At 38.8% G+C, this 22,359-nt stretch overlaps 1 protein-coding gene across 3 annotated transcripts in view; it reads right to left on the bottom strand.

Moving 5' to 3' along the window:
* Positions 1-11,196: 11,196 nt before the first annotated feature.
* Positions 11,197-22,359, bottom strand: part of LOC124803030 (protein arginine N-methyltransferase 9-like) — a 118,253-nt gene continuing 107,090 nt past the window's right edge. For all 3 annotated transcript variants that reach the window (XM_047264141.1, XM_047264140.1, XM_047264142.1), the window contains one exon: positions 11,197-13,298. In XM_047264141.1, coding sequence (XP_047120097.1) covers positions 12,954-13,298 — 345 coding nt within the window. In that variant the 3' untranslated portion in view covers positions 11,197-12,953. The remainder of the gene's footprint in view (positions 13,299-22,359) is intronic.

The following is a 22,359-nucleotide window of genomic DNA, read 5'->3' as shown; positions in this document are numbered from 1 at the left end:
TAGTAAGTTAGAAGGGAGGTCTATTATATTGGTAACTTAACATTTACTTAATAGCATCGGCATTAAAACAAAAAAGAAAAACACATCTGTAGCAACAGGGGCCTATTTATGGCACACTAACAAACTATAAGGTTCTGTTCAAAATTATTGCCTAGCCAATACGTACCATAGGTCAGAGGAGTTTGTTTAGGGTAGGGAGGGCAGAAACAAAAGATGTTCAGAGACAAGTTGAAAATGACATTCACATTGATAAAGCAGGCAACCAGAAAGCAAATTTTAATACACACAGTTCATGCAACACAGCCCTTAATTGAAACTGGAGATGTTCAGGAATTGACAGAAAAGTGAGGTTCACCAAGTTGTAATTCAGCCAGTGCACAAAATTAGTTATCTTTATTGCATCAGAATATCTGAGGACTGAGAGGTAAGCTTAATGAGTTGCTTATTTGTGGTTGAAGAATTAGAGTTGAGTAAACCGGTTGATATAACCTGCCTCTCTGTATATCATGTTACCAATGGTGTAGATATCATTGTAATCAGGTATAAGTACAACATGGCCAGTAAACTGACACAACTTTATTCCATGGAAGCATTAACAACTTGAACACAGTACTTAAGTAACATTCAGGAGGAACCAATTCTGTACAAAAAGAGCTGTAGCCATGCACAAGGAGAACTGAGACCTAGTATTAAGTTGGCTAGCCTTAAATAGATTGGGGCCCAAGGCTCTCTCGCTGTCTCTCTCACTCACTCAGTGACACACTCTGTGCCCACCTTCCAGTGTCAAGCCATATGGCAACACCAGTAATGCTAGGGCTGTTTCCATGTCAACCACGGACATCGGCCCCTGGTGACGTCGCTCGCGGTGCTGATGATACTGGTATCAGCGGTTGATCGGGGACAGGTGGAGGAATCCTTGATGATGGTGTCAGAAGCAATAGAGGAACTACTGGTTTGGCACCAAGGATGGCTGCCCTTGCCTGAATGGGATTGGAGTACTGGCAGCAGCAGGTAATGTGACTCCTGATGTGGATGGGCACGGAGGCAATGGTGTGACCTGCCAACCACACGAAGGCGGAGCTCATCATGGTGCCTCGAGCAGAGGCTGTCCATCACGCAGATGTTGCAGAGACCACTCCAGGCATCTGGCAATGACAACCTGAATCCATGTAGGGTGAGATCTAAAACCGCACACAGAGACAGCCACACCTGCTGGAAGAGGCACAGCAGCTGCATGGGTTGATGTCCAGGTGGAGAATGCAGAAGTTGTAGCAGTTTCTTCACCTGGCACCAATGGAGTAGCTCTGCAGGGTTCTTCTCACTGAGCAGTGTGAAATGGTACAAGGAGAGAAAACCAATCAAAGGCAAAGTTGGACGAAGAGTTGGCAAAATACTTTTTCATCTGAGTTTTGAACATTCGCACTAGGCATTCTGCCTCACCATTAGATCATGGATAAAATGGCGGTGCAAGGATGTGATGGATACCGTGGGAATCACAAAATGACACATCCTCTTGGGATCAAAATTGTGGACCATTATCACACACTAATATCCAGTTCACCTGGTCCTCATCAAGCCAAAAATCCATCTTTCTCAATTTTGACCTCCACCTCAAAGATGGCTACATCAGTACCTCCATCCACATCAAACCTACCAACCACCAAAATACCTCCACTCTTATGTCTGCCACTCATTCCATACCAAGAAGCCCTTCGTTACAGCCTAGCCACACATGCCATTGAATCTGTAGTGATGAGCAGTCCCTCTCTAAATATGCTAAGGGTCTTGCTGAGGCCTTCATGGACTAAAATTATCCTCCTAACATTATCCAGAAATGCACCTCCCATTTCTCGTCCTTACAGTCACCTACCACCTCTCAAACACCCACTGTCTGCGCACAAAGGAAAATTCCTCTTATGATTCAGTACCATCCAGGACTGGAGCAACTGAATCACATTCTCACTCCAGGGTTTAAGTACCTCTCACTGTAACCTGAAATGAGGAATTTCCTACCCACTATCCCTCCCACCCCTCTCATAATGGTATTCTGCCACCTACCAAACCTACACAATATCCTCATCCATCCCCACTCCATATCTGCTCCCAAACCCTTGTCTCACGGCAGCAGAAAGCAGAACTGTGCATAATATGCCTGTTTTGCTTATTGTAGACTTTAATATTTTTAGACTACAGCACATGGATGAGAGTTTCCAACACAAGTTATAACTGTGTGTGTCCTACACAAACCCAAAAATTTTTTTACACTTAAATCTTCTAGGGAGTAATATTTTAACTCAGGCATTTGGTTAGATGAAGGAAATAAATGAAAACTGATAAACTTCCAGTAAGCAATATACTGGTGTCACTGGCAAATATGATAATTTTTGGGGGGACTCATATATTCAACAAAGTTGTCCACATAAATCAAGATGAGCAGTGGACCTACGATTGAGCCCTGGTAATTCACTAGAAAGGAAGGAGTTGTTTCTTGTTTTGTTCTTACGTTAGTGTTGAATTCATAGTGAAGTGATACCGCCTGCGGTTTCTTAGGTACGAACACAGCCAGCTATGTGCTGCACCTATTACGCCTTGACTTTCTAATTTTTCAAGCAGAATGTTATGGTCTAGGACATAGAAGGCCTTTGATAGGTCTACAAAAGTACCTTCAGCTAATTTATGTTGATCAAGGGATTTTAAAAACTGCTGTCTGTGTAGATTTAGACTTGCTAAACCCATGTTGTTGTACAGTAAGAGGCGAATATTTATTTATAAAACTTAAAAGCCTGTCATAAAAGAGTTTTTCTAGAATTTTTGAGAATGAACATAGCTGTGACACAGGTCGGTAGTTTGATATTTGATCAGAAGGGTCTTTTTTTTAGCACCGGTGAAACTTGTGCTATTTTGAGAACATCTGGAAAGTCACAAGTTTCTAGAGAGACGTTGAAAATTTTTGCCAATGGTTTTGCTATGTGGTGAGCACATGCTTCTAATGTGAAATCAGGTACTTCATTAAGGCCAATCGACATTTTATTGCTTAATGATTTAATATTACTTATAATTTCACTGGGATTTGTTTCATGAACATACACAGAGGAATCCATGATCACTGATTTGCTGGAGAAACTTCACAGTTACTAGAATGAGGTCTTCAGCTAGTGAAGTGAAATATTCATTGAATTTTGTCATGACAGATTATTGTGCCTGTGACTTTTGAGCCCTCTAGTGTTAATGATACATTCTTCTTCTTCTTTTTCTTCTCTCTCTCTTTTTTCTTTTTTTAAACTGAGCTACAAGTTTCTTTTTTTGTAACTGTCCGCATGTTTCTCATTTTGTTAGATGAGTTTTTTATCAAACTGTCATTCCACATAGTTTTTGCCTCTCTGACTGCTCTACCATAGACTCTTTTGTAGACTTTAGAATAATCTGTGAATTCTTGGGAAACTCTCCACTTTTTACAACAATACTGCAGAAATCTGTTTCTCTCACTGGAAATTTTCATGCCTTTAGTTACCTTTGCTTATTGTTGTTAGGTTCTATTGTTTTTACTTTTTTTGGAAGTGCTTCATTACAATAGTCGAGAAGTATATTATGGAAACTCATGTACATGCTATCAACATTGTCCCTAAAGGAGATGCTGTCCCAATTTTCCTTGGCCAATAAGAAATTAAAAGTTCTAACGTTACCTTCAGAAAACTACTTTTTTGCAACTGCTGCTACCTGTTGGCATTTCTATACACAGCAGCTGTGCTCATGATCACTATAACCCATGCTCAGTACCTACATGTGAATTTGTAACTTGTGTCTGAGATGAATATTTGGTCAATGATGGAGTTTGTACATTTTGTTAATCTTGTTGGGTAGTGTATTGAGGGGATTATATTGAATGTGTTTGTCAGATTTATCAAAGCATCTCTGGTATAACTGTCTTTTGAAAAATCAATATTGTAATCACTACACAACACTATTTTCATCTTTCATATACTGATCCTGTTCAGTAGAACATGTAGTTTGCTCATGAAGACTAACAGACTTCCACTTGGTGCTCTGTATATGTTAACAATTATGAAATTAAGGTCTCGCAGTTTAGTACTGGAAAGTTCAAAGTCTTTTTCAATTGGGTTAGTATAACTTTTATTGACATCACAGAAATTTGTTTGCTCTTTCACAAAGATAGCAGATTGACCGTGTTTTGAGAGCTCTTGTCTAAAATGACTGGCTAATGCATATCCTGAGATTGAGGTTAATTTTATTTTGACATTTTGTGGCCAATGTTTAGTAATGCAAATTATGTCTACATTTAGTTTATACTGGAGTTGTGCTTCCAAAACAGTAATTTTATTCATGAGTGACTGAAGGTTATGATGTAATACAGAAAAATCTGGGCATTTGGAAACTTTAGTTGGAAGTGCTTCCCTGTTCATTATCTAACAGGATTTCTAAGACTGCAGTGACGATAAAAATTTTTCGATGTCTTTCTTGTGTGTGGCTTCTGCTTGCTTGTGGCAATCAATAGGTGAGTTAACATGTACAAGTTTTGCTTCGTTCACCTCTGTCCTCTTCAGTTTAAACCATCTCATAATTTGCATTTGACTGAGTATCTGATTGTTTGCTTCTGGCCTATTCAATTTAAACCACTTGGTAATCTGCGATTACACTTTTGGTTGTAACTCGTCTGAAACATCTCATACTTTCCATTTGTTTGCCACTTGTCCTTTTCTCTTCACTCTTCCTCAAAATGCAAGGAATTTTTTTTTTTTTTTTTTTTTTTGGCTAGTAATTAATTTCTTAAAATGAGTAGTACATAATTCTGTGATACACTTGTTTGCAACACTAATTTTACAGTTTGTTCACACATGACTAGGGTGGTAAATCATGATGATGTGGGTTATTCACAATGAGTACATTTGCATGAATTAAATTATTTAAACATTTCTGTAGTAACCTTGTACTTCTCATCATTTGGGACTCCTATTAACATGACAAAAGCGTGTTTTGTACATATATCGAAAAGTAATTGCTAAGGCAAAATGACAGTTTAATACGACAGTCTGATAACAATGCTATGTGGCTATATGTGAAGACCGAAACAGGGAAGAGATGTGAAGAATAACCCAGTAGAAAAGGGGCACATGCCACCTAAGTATGTTGTGTCAGGAAATGGGAATTAAGGAGATTTTGTATAGTAATGTGAGCTCCTGCTGTGATACCAACAGTTGTTACAGCAATTAGATGGTGTTTCGCAAATACTATTAAATAGTAGGCCACTTTCTTACAATTTAAAGTACAGAAAATGAAATCCTTGACATGTAGACACATTAAAATCATGTTATTAATAGTCAAACTCCTCAGCAATGTTTTCCTGTTCCACTTTATCACCACTACCATCACTTATCAATGACTGATAGAAACTTGAATATACTGGAGGCACAAATTGCAGTAAGCTTTGAAGGTCCTTGAACTCTGTTGCCTTAATTTGACATCCATTTCGATACTTAGGAACTAACTGGCAATCTGCAAGCTTCGTAAATCATCCGTGACACTTCTGTAAACTAAGTCGCACAGGTTTCTCAGTCTGATTGTGTGAATATCTGATATATACAGAATGTTCACCACTCAATAATCTAAACACTATTGTGTTTCAGATGTCTGCAGGCCTTTTGTCAACAGTAACGTTATGTTTGACAATACTGTTCATTATAGATGACAAAGACACGAAGTCGTCATTCTTCATTTCAGCCACAATGAATGGGTTCTTTTGCTAGCTCTTTCTTATAAGTTCACCCCATTTTGCTGGAGTGTACACAGTGTGTGTCTTTCTTTTCAGCTTCTCAATAACTCCAAAATCCCTGTCACATGCACCAGGACAGCGAAATTTGTGCTGAACAACATCAAAACATTTTTTTATCTGGGAGGTACAACCACAGACCTAGGATAATATAGTTTTTATTTTGTCCAACACACAAATCAGAATAAATGATGAGCCTTCGATGATGCTCTTCCTTCACCATGTCTAAAGCCTTTGAACTTCATCGGCCCCTCTAGGTGCAACATTCTCGGACCAGACACACGTCACTACCTCCTCAACACTACAATGGTGAATACATAAATTATATGTCCAAAGTTGTCTCTTATAAAAAACTGTTTCTGTTGAAATATATGGTGTTGGCAATGCTTGTTGCAAGTCCATGCACAAAATGAGTGCATCACTACCATCCTGTTTTGACTCATTTGAGTCACTTTTCAGAGCACTATATGCAGCTTCAGCTTTCTCAAGGTGTAGTTTGATATCTGTGGATTCAGTGTTATTACATGCCTTATCATAATCACAAATACGACATGTATCACTCAACGGCAATTTAAAACCAATATTATATTCCATGTTCAAAATGGTTTCATACACATGTTGTTTCACTGGGACTTCATGTGTATTTTTAAGATCTTCACAGTACAAACAAGACATTCCAGCAATCGAGTAAACAGAGGTTACGTAGGACTTGTTCGGATTCTGCATTCTACTATAATGTGATGTGTACCTGGGAAACATTTCGACGTTATTTCTAACCTTATTTTTTCTCTCGCTATCAATGTCATGAGCTATGTTAGAATGCTTGCCTCACCTATCCTGTCTAGGTGTATGTACAAATACATGTGTTGTAGATTGATGACTCTCAGGGTCACATTCTTCATTGCTATGGACAGTCCTCAAACGTTTAACAGAAATGACATGAACAGCTAGAAATGCAGTCCTACACACTTCAACCTCAGTAACTGGAGTGCCAAGAAAAAAATACCTTAAAGAAACCTTCCTCTGGCTTACTGTTGGAACCTTTCTCTTCTTTGGATACACTTTTTGCACTTATTAGGCCGCACTAATCCAAATAAATAAGCATTTTACTTATTATAATCTCCCAACCAATAAAACTCAATAAATATCACCTCCTTCAGTTCTTCATTCAATGTTGAGTATATGTAGAAACTAGTTTTGCAGCATGGACCACTGGCACTATGAAACACTTTCTCAGGCACAATCTTATTCTTTTCCATTGTTTCTTAACCTTTTGCTTTCATTATCTTTCCAGTCATCTGTACTGCTGTATTTTCTCCATGAGTAACATTAATAGCAACACCTATTGTCGCCATCTTGGTAACATAAGAAGAACATTTAAGGAACACTTTATGATTGGCTTTCCAAAACCAAGTCGACCAATGAGATGAATCAACTCGTGAGCAAAGATTGGCCTCTTTTCCTCTGGGAATGTGTCAGTCCTGAATAACAGCAAATATAATAAATTCTCTTTAAAGCAACAGGCACATGCCACTGTGTTAGAAGTTCCCACCTATGATGCTAGATGGCATCAGCTCTCTTCCTGTACCAAAATAACTGTGCAGGTGGCATGTGCCCCTTTTCCACTAGGCCCCTCAATCCTTAAAAGCACAGAAAATGTTAATATTAAAACAGGAAATTTTCCGAATTATATAAACAATTTTTTCATTAATGAAACAACAACTTCACTGAGCTCTTAATTCACAAATAAAAAAAAACAGGATATTCAAATAATATGCGGGAAAGCAGCTGGGTTTTTTTGACAACTGCTGATATGTCAACACGTGAACACCCTGTCATTTCCAAGGCAAAACTGCAGCAAGGAAGCACTTACTTGTGCAGTTTTCTTGAAAATTAAAGGGTGTGCACCTTACAAAATATGAGTGGCTGTCGACAACATCACCCAGCTACATTTCTGTAAGTTATTTGAACCTTGTATGCACTGGAAGAAACTCAGGTCTCAAAAACCAGGATGTTCAAAAGTTATCTCTAGCAAGACTGTATATCCAATAAACAAACACAAACTGTTGAAGATGATAAAAAGATTGAAACCTGAAATGTCGGCAGTGCTAGATGGGGTACCAGTGTCTGTCATAATCAGAAATGCTCCACAGATTGCAAAGCCCCTGCCAATTCATTATATAGTGAAGAAAGGTTTCTTGAAAGTTCGAAAATATGAGAAGAGAAACCTTTACTTAAAAATGGTGACAAGCATAAGGCGGAAAATTATCAGCCGATATCACTCCTTCTGGCATTCTCCAAAACATTAGAAAAATCGATGAAGCATCGAATCAACAAATATCTAAATGACCACAAGTTACTAAACAGTAATCAGCAGGCAAAAACACAGAAATGGCAGTAGTGTGCTTCACTGAACAAGTAATCAAAAATCTTTAAAAAAGCAATAATGTTGTTGTTGTTGTTGTTGTTGTTGTTGTTGTTGTGGTCTTCAGTCCTGAGACTGGTTTGATGCAGCTCTCCATGTTACTCTATCCTGTGCAAGCTTCTTCATCTCCCAGTACCTACTGCAGGCTACATCCTTCTGAATCTGCTTAGTGTATCATCTCTTGGTCTCCCTCTGCAATTTTTACCCTCCACACTGCCTTCCATTACTAAATTGGTGATCCCTTGATGCCTCAGAACATGTCCTACCAACCGATCCCTTCTTCTAGTCAAGTTGTGCCACAAACTCCTCTTCTCCCCAATTCTATTCAATACCTCCTCATTAGTTATGTGATCTACCCATCTAATCTTCAGCATTCTTTTGTAGCACCACATTTCCAAAGCTTCTATTCTCTTCTTGTCTAAACTATTTATTGTCCATGTTTCACTTCCATACATGGCCACACTCCATACAAATACTTTCAGAAACGGCTTCCTGACACTTAAATCAATACTCGATGTTAACAAATTTCTCTTCTTCAGAAACACTTTCCTTGCCATTGCCAGTCTACATTTTATATCCTCTCTACTTCGACCATCATCAGTTATTTTGCTTCCCAAATAGCAAGACTCCTTTACTACTTTAAGTGTCTCATTTCCTAATCTAATTCCCTCAGCATCACCTGACTTAATTCAACTACAACCATTATCCTCGTTTTGCTTTTGTTGATGTTCATCTTACACCCTCCTTTCAAGACACTGTCCATTCCGTTCAACTGCTCTTCCAAGTCCTTTGCTGTCTCTGACAGAATTACAATACCATCGACAAACCTCAAAGTTTTTATTTCTTCACCATGGATTTTAATTCCTACTCCAAATTTTACTTTTGTTTCCTTTACTGCTTGCTCGAGATAGAGATTGAATAACATCGGGGTTAGGATTCAACCCTGTTTCAGTCTGTTCCCAACCAATGCTTCCCTTTCATGTCCCTTGACTCTTATAACTGCCATCTGCTTTCTGTACAAATTGCAAATAGCCTTTCGCTCCCTGCATTTTACCCCTGCCACCTTCAGAATTTGAAAGAGAGTATTCCAGTCACCATTATCAAAAGCTTTCTCTAAGTCTACAAATGTTAGAAACGTAGGTTTGCCTTTCCTGAATCTTTCTTCTAAGATAAGTTGTAGGGTCAGTATTGCCTCACATGTTCCAACATTTCTACGGAATCCAAACCGATCTTCCCCGAGGTCGGCTTCTACCAGTTTTTCCATTCGTCTGTAAATAATTCGTGTTAGTATTTTGCAGCTGTGACTTATTAAACTGATAGTTTGGTAATTTTCACATCTGTCAACATCTGCTTTCTTTGGGATTGGAATTATTATATTCTTCTTGAAGTCTGAGGGTATTTCGCCTGTCTCGTACATCTTGCTCACCAGATGGTAGAGTTTTGTCAGGACTGGCTCTCCCAAGGCTGTCAGTAGTTCTAATGGAATGTTGTCTACTCCTGGGGCCTTGTTTCGACTTAGGTCTTTCAGTGCTCTGTCAAACTCTTCACGTAGTATCATATCTCCCATTTCATCTTCATCTACATCCTCTTCCATCTCCATAATATTGTCCTTAAGAACATCGCCCCTGTATAGACCCTCTATATACTCCTTCCACCTTTCTGCTTTCCCTTCTTTGCTTAGAACTGGGTTTCCATCTGAGCTCTTGATATTCATAGAAGTGGTTCTCTTTTCTCCAAAGGTCTCTTTAATTTCCCTGTAGGCAGTATCTATCTTACCCCTAGTGAGATAAGCCTCTACATCCTTACATTTGTCCTCTAGCCATCCCCGCTTAGCCATTTTGCACTTCCTGTCGATCTCATTTTTGAGACGTTTGTATTCCTTTTTGCCTGCTTCATTTACTGCATTTTTGTATTTTCTCCTTTCTTCAATTAAATGCAGTATCTCTTCTGTTACTCAGGGATTTCTACTAGCCCTTGTCTTTTTACCTACTTGATCCTCTGCTGCCTTCACTATTTCATCCCTCAAAGCTACCCATTCTTCTTCTACTGCATTTATTTCCCCCATTCCTGTCAATTGTTCCCTTATGCTCTCCCTGAAACTCTGGTTTAGTCAGTTTATCCAGGCCTCATCTCCTTAAATTCCCACCTTTTTGCAGTTTCTTCAGTTTTAATCTACAGTTCATAAGCCCCTGGAAATGTCTTACAATTTTAAACCTGGTTCCTAACTCTCTCTCTCACCATTATATAATCTATCTGAAACCTTCTAGTATCTCCAGGGTTCTTCCATGTATACAACCTTCCTTCATGATTCAGTAATGTAGCAGGAATTAATTTACATATCTCCAAAGCATCTAACACTGTTAATCATGGTATTGTTTTAGAAAAACAGGAAGCATTATGTATTAAAGGGTCTGCCAAAAGGTGGTTTGAATCATACCTTTGAAGCTGAACACAACTTGTGCATTTGGTGCCACTTTACTCCAATTGCACAATCCATTTAGTTTCAGATGCAAAAAAGTGGAAATAGGGGTACCACAAGGCAGTATCCTAAATGGCATATTATTTCCCCTCTACATAAATTATGTATGTACCCCAGACAGAGGTGCCAATTTCATGCTATTCACAATTACAGATAAAGTTCTCAACTCTGTCCATTCTTGATTTAATGCAAACAGATTGGTACTAAATATAAATTAAACAAATTACTTTCAGTTTGGAAAAATAAGTCATAACGTAAATCTAAATCTGATGCTGGGTGAAAAAGTCATAGACAGATCTCAATTGTAATCACCAAGTAATAAAATTCACACAGTTACCCAATTCAGTCAGTTTTGCTATTAGAATTATAGCAAATGTTTGAATCTCAGAAGGTGCTGCCAGGATAGCATAGTTTGACTATTTTCACCACATGCTACCTAAAATAAATTTATAAATTTCTTTGTTGCAGAAAAGGACTATCCAAATAACACACAATCTTACACAGACATGCTGGAAACCCGTATTGAGAAAGCTTAAAAAGCTAACAATATCTTTACTATACAAATACAAATGTGTTTTATATATCTGGTATTACCTTGGATTGTTTCAGACAAATGCTGACTTTTGTAGTTACACTGCCCGAAATACGACAACAGCATTTCATACACAGCAAACAAAAAGAACTAAACTACAAAGGCTTATGAGCATGTCCACATTAAGCTTTACAACAGACTGACAGTCTAAATCAGAAATCTGCATGATGAATATAAAGTTAAAGCAAAATTTAAAAAAAAATTCTACTGGAACAATGTTGTTAGTCACTGTGTGATTGTGTCGACCAGTAACATTTTTTTGGGTCCTGTTTGTATTAAGCCAAAACCAAAAATACTGTCTTTTGCCCCTTAACATTTTCATTATATCTACATATCTAACAGGCAGCTCTTGTCAAATGTAAAATCTTACTGAATCATTATTGCGCATAAAAGGATTTGCTGGCTGCAGAAGACAAAAGTAAAGACCTATAAAGAACTGACAATGGTTTTTAATAACAGCAGTATATATGTAGATAAATTTGTATTGCTATGTATTATATCACTTTATATTATTTCGTGTGCATTGTGTTATACATTATATTATATATTATATAGATTTGTATGTTCCATTTTTTTTGTAATGGTTTCACATAAAATTTATATGGTCATTTGCACAATGCTCATATAATATTTATTGTCTATGGATGCATAAAGAGATAAATAAATATTAAGTATCATCTATAGCCTCTAGAAACTAACAGCAACTGTGGAACTTCCTGTAGGTATAATTGAAAGGACGATTTTTTTTTTTTTTTTTTTCATTTCTTGGGTGAATTTTGTTATCAATAACTCTATTATTTTTGCTGTACTTAGGTGCAATAACATTCTTTATTGCACGCCAATAGAGGTGTTACTTTTACTGTAATTTAAACAATTCCCGTGTAGTAAGTCTCTCCTGACCTGTGGTTCTGGGTGACTTTCCCAAAAATCTACCCCCTTTCCTAGAACTCTCCAGTCCTTTTTATTCATCCCTCTTCCTTCCTCTTCAACCCTTCTGCGTGAAAGAGGAGCCACTGGCTTTGCAAGCTTGCCTAATTACAGCCTTCTGTTATGTGTGTGTTCTGCTGCTGCTTGGTGAGTAGATTTTTTATCCACCCAATTAAATTATTTTGTCAAAAATGGATTATTTTTGTTATCATATTTTACTGTTATTTGAGACAGTAAAATTCTTTATTGTACACCATCTTATGTTTAGTGCGTATATTTAAATGTTGATATTATGAAACTATTTTGCTACAATTGTCAATTGATGGAAGTATTATTGTTGCACTTCGGAATGTTAACAGATCATTGAACCTAGCATTCCTTTTGTGAGACGCTGATGTAGTACTAATTATTGTTATTGTATCCCATACTGAACACGTGGCAGCAACTGGAATTGTATAAGTATGATAAATTTATTCGGGACTACCTTAGATGGTAATACTTACTAATTTCTAACTGTCTTGTTCAATTTATTTATCTGTTTGCCTCCTGCTTCTACTGAACATATTTTGAGTTTTTGGGTTGGCACAAGTATAGCAGTATTCGGTTAGCATGGTTTCCTCTCTGCCTTTGGTTTACTGATCCTTACTATCTCCAATTGCATAAGAGCTTTATGAGGCATGTTTACTGATTAATGTCTTTACCATAGATAATAATTTACAAAAAATTGAAGATATTTATTTTCATTTCACTGTTCTTCAAGCTCTATATGTAATATGCTCTGAAACTGTTTCACTGTCAAATGGACCTTCTGGTTCTTTACTACACACAATTCCGGTTCTACCAAAACAGCAGCTTGCTTCACAAAAGAACCTATATGTAGTGTTGAAAATTCTGGTCCACCTGGGAGAAACTGTATTCTGAACCAGTATGGTATAGCATTTACACAGCCTGATGCAACAACTGGAACAGTTAGATCCTTGGTAATAAGGCCATCCAGATTTTCAATGAGAGTCATCTCCAACACTGTGGCTGTTTCACTTAAATCCTGCATTTCAGTTGTGTCCAGATTGAAGTCAAGATGTTGAGATACCTGTAATGGAAAAAAAATGTGCACGAAATCAACAAACATCATGAAGGCATGAAAATAAGTACTTATCAATATATGAATGTAATCTTCCGCAACAGAAAATTATTGCATAGTTGATGTCCCAAATATTTAAGTACAACTCTCAATAGACCCTTGGCAACCAGGAAACAACTCAAACTAACAGGACAAAAGCCACAATAAAGAAATAATATAGTAAGGAAACTACATGGTGTTAGCTGGGGATCTAATGCAAACAGCTTGAGAACTACAGCACAAGTTCTTGTTTATGCTGTCGATGAATACTGTTCTCCTGTCTGTAGTACAAGTAACTATGGTGGTGGTCGTTGGGATGTTTAAGGGGGACTAAACAGCGAAGGTCATCAGTCCCCCAAAGTAACTATGTCAATACTATAGATATCCATCTACACATTGCAATGAGGATCATGACAAGAGCTCTTAAACCCACACCAATACTATTGCTGTCAGTACTCAGCAATATTGCCCCACTAATTCCTGATGACAATGAGCAATAACGCATGAATGAATGAAACTCAAAAGATCCAGAGACATCAGTTCATAAAAAATTGAACAATTTACTATGCAGCTGACTAAAATCTACAGGATTAATATGGATAGGCAATTGCCAGAAACCTATGAAGAGAAACGACTGATGATGACCAACAGACTGCGAAACATTGGAACAAAAAATCGAACTTATTTTGCATGATTGTCCAAAAATAAGCAACTCCTGCAGCAGTCAGCTTGCTGGAGTCTTTTTATATGCTACTATGGTGGTAAACAGCTATCTCAACCTCTTTTAGCTACCACCAGTTTTCCGGCTCACAGTGTAACCACACTCAAGTTCAAATCCAAAAGCAGGGATGCCAATGAAGCACAACACTTAGAACTGAAAACAAGTTTATTAAGAACACCAACATACAGCCAGGACAGAAATAAAGGCCTGGATGGAAATGCTGCTATTTATACAAACACTAAATATTCCAGAATATACAAACATTATGGATATAAGAAATTTCAAGAACCTTCCAGAAATGATAAATACTACTAATTGCTAATGGTCGGGTTTGAACTGGTGGCCTGCACTATGCTAACCACTGACTAACCACTATACCACATGCTCGCATCACAGCTCTCAGCATTGCCCTCTCTCCTGGCGAAACAGCAACCTGCTTTTTCAGTTCTCATTGAAGCTGACTACAGCACCCTGGATCTAGATCTTGTCAGTGGTCCTCTGTATGGCAGCACTGGCAGATCCTTGCATTCTGGTAAAACTATCACATCCTCTTACCTAAGAAGAGCATAGGAGGCAGTCTCCCTCACTGAAGTTTTGTGATCACTGGGAGGAGGGGGCCGCAGTTTCCTTGAATGAGAGAAGGCCCCATCATTTATCCGCATCTCAAGGCTATAGCAGGGCTTCATACGGAGGACATGGAAGACATCTCTGCACTTTCATCCTCTTGACAAAGCTTCATAATCCTCAACTTTGACTGTGATGTTCTGAAAGCAATGAAGGATACAATATGGCCGAAAGCAGCTCTCTAGTAACTTTCCCTATAGTCCCACTTTCTGCAGAGACATAAAAATCCACACCAAGTTTCCAAGTCTTCTGGGCTGTATCTTATTGGCCATTCCTTGGTGTTTCAGGTGCTCTCGGTCTTTCTCCTGTGTGTCCAAGGTCTGTATGTAAGCCACTTGCCTTCCTTCTTCAGTCCTGGTGATGAGGTGCTTTCACATAGTCATCCTAAGTATCAGCTGGCTGAAATGGAATCAGTGTATCCACAAATGTTTCAGACCAGTGACCATGGAGCAGAAAGAACAGTGTGAAGCCTGTAGTGCCTAGCTTTGCTGTGCTGTATGGGAATGTCAAGATGGGTAGTACTGTATCCCAATTTCTCTGATCAACATTAGTGTAAACCGAGGATGCACCTGGTGCCTTATTAAAGTGTTTTATGAGGCCATTTGTCTGTAAGTGGTAGCTGGTTGTCATCACGTGGGTTATACCACACGTGAAATTACCTCTGATATTAGTCTCGAATGGATCATCACACGGGGTGCTCCGTACTTCAAAATAATGTATTCTCTGAGGAACTTTGCAATTTCTGGAGCTTCAGCAACCAACACAACTTTGGTGACAGTGTAGCAGGTAAGGTAGTCAGTGCAGACTATTATCCATCAACTAAGAGCTTAATTCCAATTTTGTGAAATGGTGCTGCTGCATGCAGAATTGGTACCAAATGGTCTAGAAATAACTGCAGTACTTGCTTCCATTGCTGGCATTGCCTATGATGGCCAAAATAGTGTCTAGCGCAGGTACAGACCTGGCCAGTGATACCTGTGCTGATTCTGACAACAGTATTCAAAAATCTCAGCTGACCAGATGTAGCAGCATAGTGGAAGTAAAGTACTTCAGAACAGCTGGTCATAAATGAGCTGTTATGTTGAGCTAACATTTCTGCCCCTTTGGGTCACACCATGTTCTGTTTACTAACTGTAACTCTCCCTTGGTCAGTTCTTCCTTCTTCAATGCTTCTATGTTTTTAGCAGTGCTGGATCGTCCCTCTATCTGGCAGCAATGTCATTTAGTGCATCAATGACTGATATTTCATCCATGCTGCCGTGTTCTGCCAAATTATTCCTTGCAAGACAGTCACCATTTTAGTGCTTGTAAGTGCTTTTCTAGAGCACTGTGATGTCATACTCCTGGAGCCTCAGTGTCCATTTTACCAGTCGACTCCACGGATTCTTCCAGCCAGTCAAACATAAAAAGAAGGGGGGTTCAAAACAATGGTGAACAACTGCAAGATGCTCTTTCTCAGTTGCAGAGTAGTTCATTACAGACTGTAAGTATAAGATATCACCTTTTCACAACCTTCCTGAATTTGTACTAAAACTGCACCTATACCATGACTGCTAATGTTGGTCTTAAGTTCTGTCTCATCACTCTCAACATGTAGTGCTACGACTGGAGATGTTAGTGCCTCTTTAAGGGCAAGAAGAGATGTTTCTTGCACCTTGTTCCAAGAAAATTTGACATCTCCCTGTAGTTGTTCTTGCAAAGGATGTGTCAGTCAGTGTATGGAAGTTCTTTATAAATTGTCAGTAATACAACTGCATTCTGAGAAAATTTCCCACATCATGACTGTCCCAAAAAATGGAAAATCTGTGATTGCTCTTATTTCCTTTGAATCAGGACGTACTCCATTGCCACTCACTAGGTGCCCCAAGATATTTATTTCTTGGGCAATGAAGAGCCACTTCCTCAGATTCAGGCAGTTAAGATGTTCTTCAAATGTCTTCAAAACAATGCCAATATCATCCACATAGCAAAGACACATCATCCATTTAAGGTGTCAAAGCAAGTTGTCCATCTTATGCTCAAATATGGCTGGAGCATTAGACAGTCACAGCAGCACAACTTTGAAGTCATACAGGCCATCAGGTATTATGAAGGTAGTCTTCTCCCTGTCAGCCTCATCAGCCTCAATTTGCCAGTAGCCTACCACATGAAACTTCCTGGAAGATTAAAACTGTGTGCCAGACCAAGACTCAAACTTGGGACCTTCGCCTTTCACGGGCAAGTGCTCTACTGACTGAGCTTCCCAAGCACGACTCATGAGTTGTCCTCACAGTTTTACTTCTGCCAGTACCTCATCTCCTACCTTCCAAACTTCAAACTTCAGAGAAGCTCTCCTGCAAAACTTTCAGAAATAGCACTCCTGGAAGAAAGGATATTGTGGAGACATGGCTTAGCCACAGCCAGGGGGATGTTTCCAGAATGAAATTTTCATTCTGCAGTGGACTGTGTGCTGATATGAAACTTCCTGGCAGAGTAAAACTGTGTGCCAGACTGCAACTCAACTCAGGACCTTTGCATTTTGCAGGCGTGTGCTTACAAACTCAGCAACACAAGCACAACTCACAACCCATCCTCACAGCAGTCGATAGAGCACTTGCCCACAAAAACCTAAGGACCTGAGTTTGAGTCTCAGTCTGGCACATGGTTTTAATCTGCCAGGAAGTTTCATATTTGTGCACACCCTCACATGGATACCCATCAAATACAATAGCAAATTGAGATCCAAAATGACGTAGCAGGTAAGAAACATAGCTTTGGGCTATTGACTTGAAGCAAACATTTCGAGTCCAAGTCACTTTGTGGATAAGGTACCCTCCATCAATGGCAAAAAATTTACTTGGTCCACCTGACTTCACATCTTCCACTGTAATGAAGGCATTGTAGAATGAAGATTTTGTTCCTTTTCGAATGCCTTTTTCTGAGAATAGGGACATTGGGTAAGGAGCAAGTTCATATTTCAGAAAGGCTTTTAAACTCTTCTTCACTTCGTTTCATTAAACAAATCCTTTGGAAAAGAGTTAAAGGATCAACAGGAGTAATTTTAGTGCTCCCAGCTTTTACAGAATTGAACGCAGAAAGGAGAGTCACAACTTTATCTTTTCTGCGGAACTTTACATCGTGGAAATTGTCACCAACTATTCTTTTCATGCCTTTTTCCCCTCTTTGTGACACATATGACAATTAACATCCTCTGTTCCGACAACACCACTGCTGATAGACATTATAAAATCACTTTCAGGGAAGGGAGGGTGCACTGAAAACCAATCACGCAGCTTACGCAAATCTATGCCATCTCGTTTGATGCGACAACTTCTTGCATCTACATGCTGTTCTGATGTTACTGCGCTCACTTTGCAATATGACTCAATTTCTTCACAAATGTTCTGCGTGTGAATCATACCAAATGTCCATCTGGTTAATACACTATCTGTAATTCCTCGGCCAGAAGTAAGTCCTCCAACTCTTCATGGTTCTCATCGATGTTTGTTCTATAGTCATGTCAGAAGGAACCCCTGACCAATACGTCTCTGATACTTCTCATATTCTGATAAATCCATTTTTTCCTCAAGTCTCAACATATCCTGTAAGTAGAGGTGGCCACTTTTAGCGTACATAAAATGTCCAGCTGAATGGAAGTGGGGAAGCATTTTTCGCACACTTTCAAGATGAAGTTTCCAATTGCCTGATCGATCCACTTCAATAAATTGTTTCATGAGAGTGACCATCTTGTAGTACTGAACCCATAATTTTGCTGTGGGTCCCTTACTTTCAATCGTTTTCAGGGCAGATACAAATTTTTTTATGACTTGTTCCCTGAGAACACTGGTATCCTGGCCAACTGACAGTTCTGACTCACCACAAGGAGAAGACAAGTCATTCAATGTCGCACGTTCATCTTCTGGTAGCTCAATGTGATCCCACACTTGACAGGCCAAAGCAAGGCGACACGGTAAATGTGCTCACACAGCCCTGGAATATGCATGTCCTGACAAAATCTTTTCAACACTGTTTTCAGTGAATATTACACCAAATAAGTCCTTTAATCCACTTCCACCCACGATCATACTGATACATCCCATGAACGACACAAGGAAATGGAAACCTCCAACCTTCACAATATGAAATTCAGGAAGGTCAATCTCCACAATATCCCTTGCCTTCCAATACAGAGGCTGATCAAATGTGACAAAGCATGTAGTCTGATTATGTCTTTTACATGCATCTCTAACTATCATCAAAGCAGTATATATGGTGTCATAATGGGTTGGTGATGAATTAAGAAATGGAAGACACTTTATTTTAGAACGTTCATATTCTTTGCCTACCATCAAGCTTTCCATGTAACCATTCCATCCTGAAACAACTGCATTCTAAGACCATTTAAAATATAACCACGTAATTTCCGCTGTTGAGATGACAATCTCACCTTTTGCAGGAGCAATTATGTCCAAATCTTCAATTTTTATAGCCTTCAGCCCTCCATCTTGTGTTCTGTGGAATGTCTGTATGTCATTTTTTCCGGCTTCACTAACAAGTTGAGCTGAGGGATGATGATTCAACTTTTTAATATTTTTCTGAGGAAGCAATGCTTCATGAGGAGTAACACACATTATACCTCCCATTGCATGAAAAGTACCAGTTCCATCTAGGGCGTTTACATTGAAATCTGCATTATCAAACACAAATTGGCAAAATGCGCCACTTCGTTGTCAAGCTGAAGGATTGAAGACACTTCCAATAGGGCAGCTTCTGTATAAGATGCTGCAAAGCCAAGGGAAGACAAAACCTGGATGAGATGTTTTGAGCCAAACTTCCGGTACAAGTATGCACTAATTGCAGTCAAAAGTAATGAAATAAATGAACGTGGCCTCGCAGCACTTATGAGTGCATGAGCAAGAGAAACACATATTTTCCCCCATTTTCTGGGAGACCGCTTGTGTTTCAAAATTATAGTTTCAAAGAGTAATCTTACAGATTCTGGTATGACAGACTCTACATCACATAAAAAATTATCAGAGGGAGGGTACTGTTTTACATCGTACATTACATCGTCTAATATGATATTTGCAGCTGCTTTTTACGATTTGTAGTCTTTCTTGCTGAGGATCTGAATTTCTTTTGGTGTACCAATTTTCACTGAGTAGTTGGTGCCCAACATTCTCAAAACATACGACTGCTGGCTTTGAAGCTGTTTCAGCTATCACCACATCGTCACGATATTTCTGGAAAAGGTGAGTCTTGACAGTTCGAGTATCAGGACAAGGTTATGTGGGTATTTGCTCTAACAGACCGTTCATAGAAAACACATTCTTCCGTATTGGTTTCCAAGTAGACAAATATAGCCTCCATGCCTTCATCTACTTGTGTTGCAGGTCGGTAACCTCATTTCTGTCCAGTAGCTGAAACACGGTGAAAGAACTTTCTGTAGCAAAATCTGTGGTACCACCCACCTGCAGCAACCAAATCATTTACATTTTGAATCCGCTCTATCACTTGTTGACCAAATTCATCACCACGTCATTTAGCCTGTTCTAATACTGTCGATTGCACTTCCAGTTTCATTACTTTGTAAACAAAATTTCATTTGGCATATGGCAATCATAACCGCTTGGTTAAAAAGTCATCAGAATTCCCTTTTGCACATAAGAAGCACTTCTCTTTGAAATTGAACTGACCTTTTTCCTCCGACTGACGTAGCACGCCTCTTGGTTCCTGAGGATGTCGAAGGCTAGCTGCTATCATTCTCTCATTAATGTACTTCTTGTAGCATGCTTCATGCACCATCACTTCACTGAGCGTTTTCAAAAACGGGTGTGAGCAGACTCCCTGCATTTAGAACTACAATCAATAAGTGTGCGCAGTCCTTTCTTTTTCACATTGCGTCCACCACTCACCACAGTTTTTTCGCAAATGAAACACAAATTCATGTTAGACATACTCATTTTCAGCACCACAACATATACTGAATGGAAGCGACTCCAAACTGTAGGACCCTTATTGTTGTGTGCTAATAGCTGTCAGCACGCTGTGAACAATCACCAGAGATAATCGCCTTCTGCCCGCCAAAGAATAAATACGCTTTTGTCCGCTAAAGAACAATTCCAACATACTTTTTCTTATAACTGATCATTAACGTCAATCAACTGTAGAAAATTTACAGCACCTGCATGCAATCGTATTACATATTGTAACACAAATAGACTTCACGCAATCCGACATGAATGTGTTCGTAGTTACTGAATATGATGCTGTTTGTCCTGGCCCTGCAGCAGAGTGAGATGGTAAATTCCAATGAATAACATGATGAGTAATATGTTTATGCTACAAAAATAGAAACTGAAATAACAGTGTTCAAAAATGAGGTAATTTGCCACTTTGCTCGAAATTTGAAAAATTGGTATTTTTTGACACGCTGTAGCTCCTTAGATACTGGGAGTAGAAAAAAGTGGTAAGAATCAAATTTGTAGAGAATTTTGTGCTCTTTAAAAAAGAAAATAGACATCAAAGTGATAGGAGCAAATGAAACTGAGATAGTTTGAAAAAAACTGAAAAAAGTCCGAAATTTTTGAAGTTTTTTGATTGCAGAAAGTTTTCCCAAGAGAAATTTTGTTGGCAAAACTTGGTTTTCTAACCTTTCCTACCACATGAACGAGTTAAAAAAAAAAATCTTCTACCCCACCTTTTGCAAGGTACAGGCTTTTTTTCTGACAGTTTCACTGGACTAGTTGTTTATAGTCAAAAAAAATAAGAGAGATTGAAAAGCAGGAAAGGAAAATTCTCAGGAAAATATAGAAACCAGTTTTTCATGAAGAAATTTGATTAAAGAGGTTGTTGAGAGACATTTTCAAACAGACAGAAACAATAGCAGACACCTTTAGAAAAAGGAGGATTGAATTTTACGGACATGTCCACAGGATGGACAAGAACAGACACAGAAAGCAAATCTTCAATAATACTTGCAAAAATCAAGACAGAATGTTTCAGTTAACATAAGCAGTCAAGAACAGTTCAGAAACACCATAAATAAAAATACATTTCAATAAAAACATGAAGAAAAGAAACAAGGAAATAAGTGTAAGAAGAATACAAGAGAGACCATAGAGAATTTGGGGAGAATGAAGGAACAAGGAAAAAGAAGTCATGACTACCCAAATCTAAACACTCTGCTGAAAGGGAATATATATGAGAGAGAGAGAGAGAGGGGGGGGGGGGGGGGCGAGGAGCCACAAGCAGTGGTGGTGCGAGCTGTGTGGTGTTGCAGTTAGCTTCACTGACTGCTGAAGTTCAGGTCATCAGTACACTCCCAACCACTATCAATTATTTGTTATTTAGTATTTATCATTTCTGGAAGGTTCTCAAACTTTCTTATGTTTGTATATTCTGGAATACTTGGTGTCTATATAAATAGCAGTGCTCTATGTCTAGGAGTTAAGTTCTGTTCTGGCTGTACATTGGTGTTCATAATAAACGTGGTTTCAGTTCTAAGTATTGTACTTCATTGACAACCCTTCTTTTAGATCTGGCCTTCAGTGTAGTTCTGAGGTGGGCTGGAGAACTGGCAGTAGCTAAAAGGGGTTGTGCTTCATTGACAACCCTTCTTTTAGATTTGGCCTTCAGTGTAGTTCTGAGGTGGGCTGGAGAACTGGCAGTAGCTAAAAGGGGTTGGTGGAGATGCTGTGTTCATCA

This window comes from Schistocerca piceifrons, chromosome 6, assembly GCF_021461385.2.
Source record: "Schistocerca piceifrons isolate TAMUIC-IGC-003096 chromosome 6, iqSchPice1.1, whole genome shotgun sequence".
Lineage (NCBI taxonomy): Eukaryota > Metazoa > Arthropoda > Insecta > Orthoptera > Acrididae > Schistocerca > Schistocerca piceifrons.
Note: the sequence above shows the minus strand (reverse complement) of the source record. Positions and strands in the feature narration are given on the sequence as shown.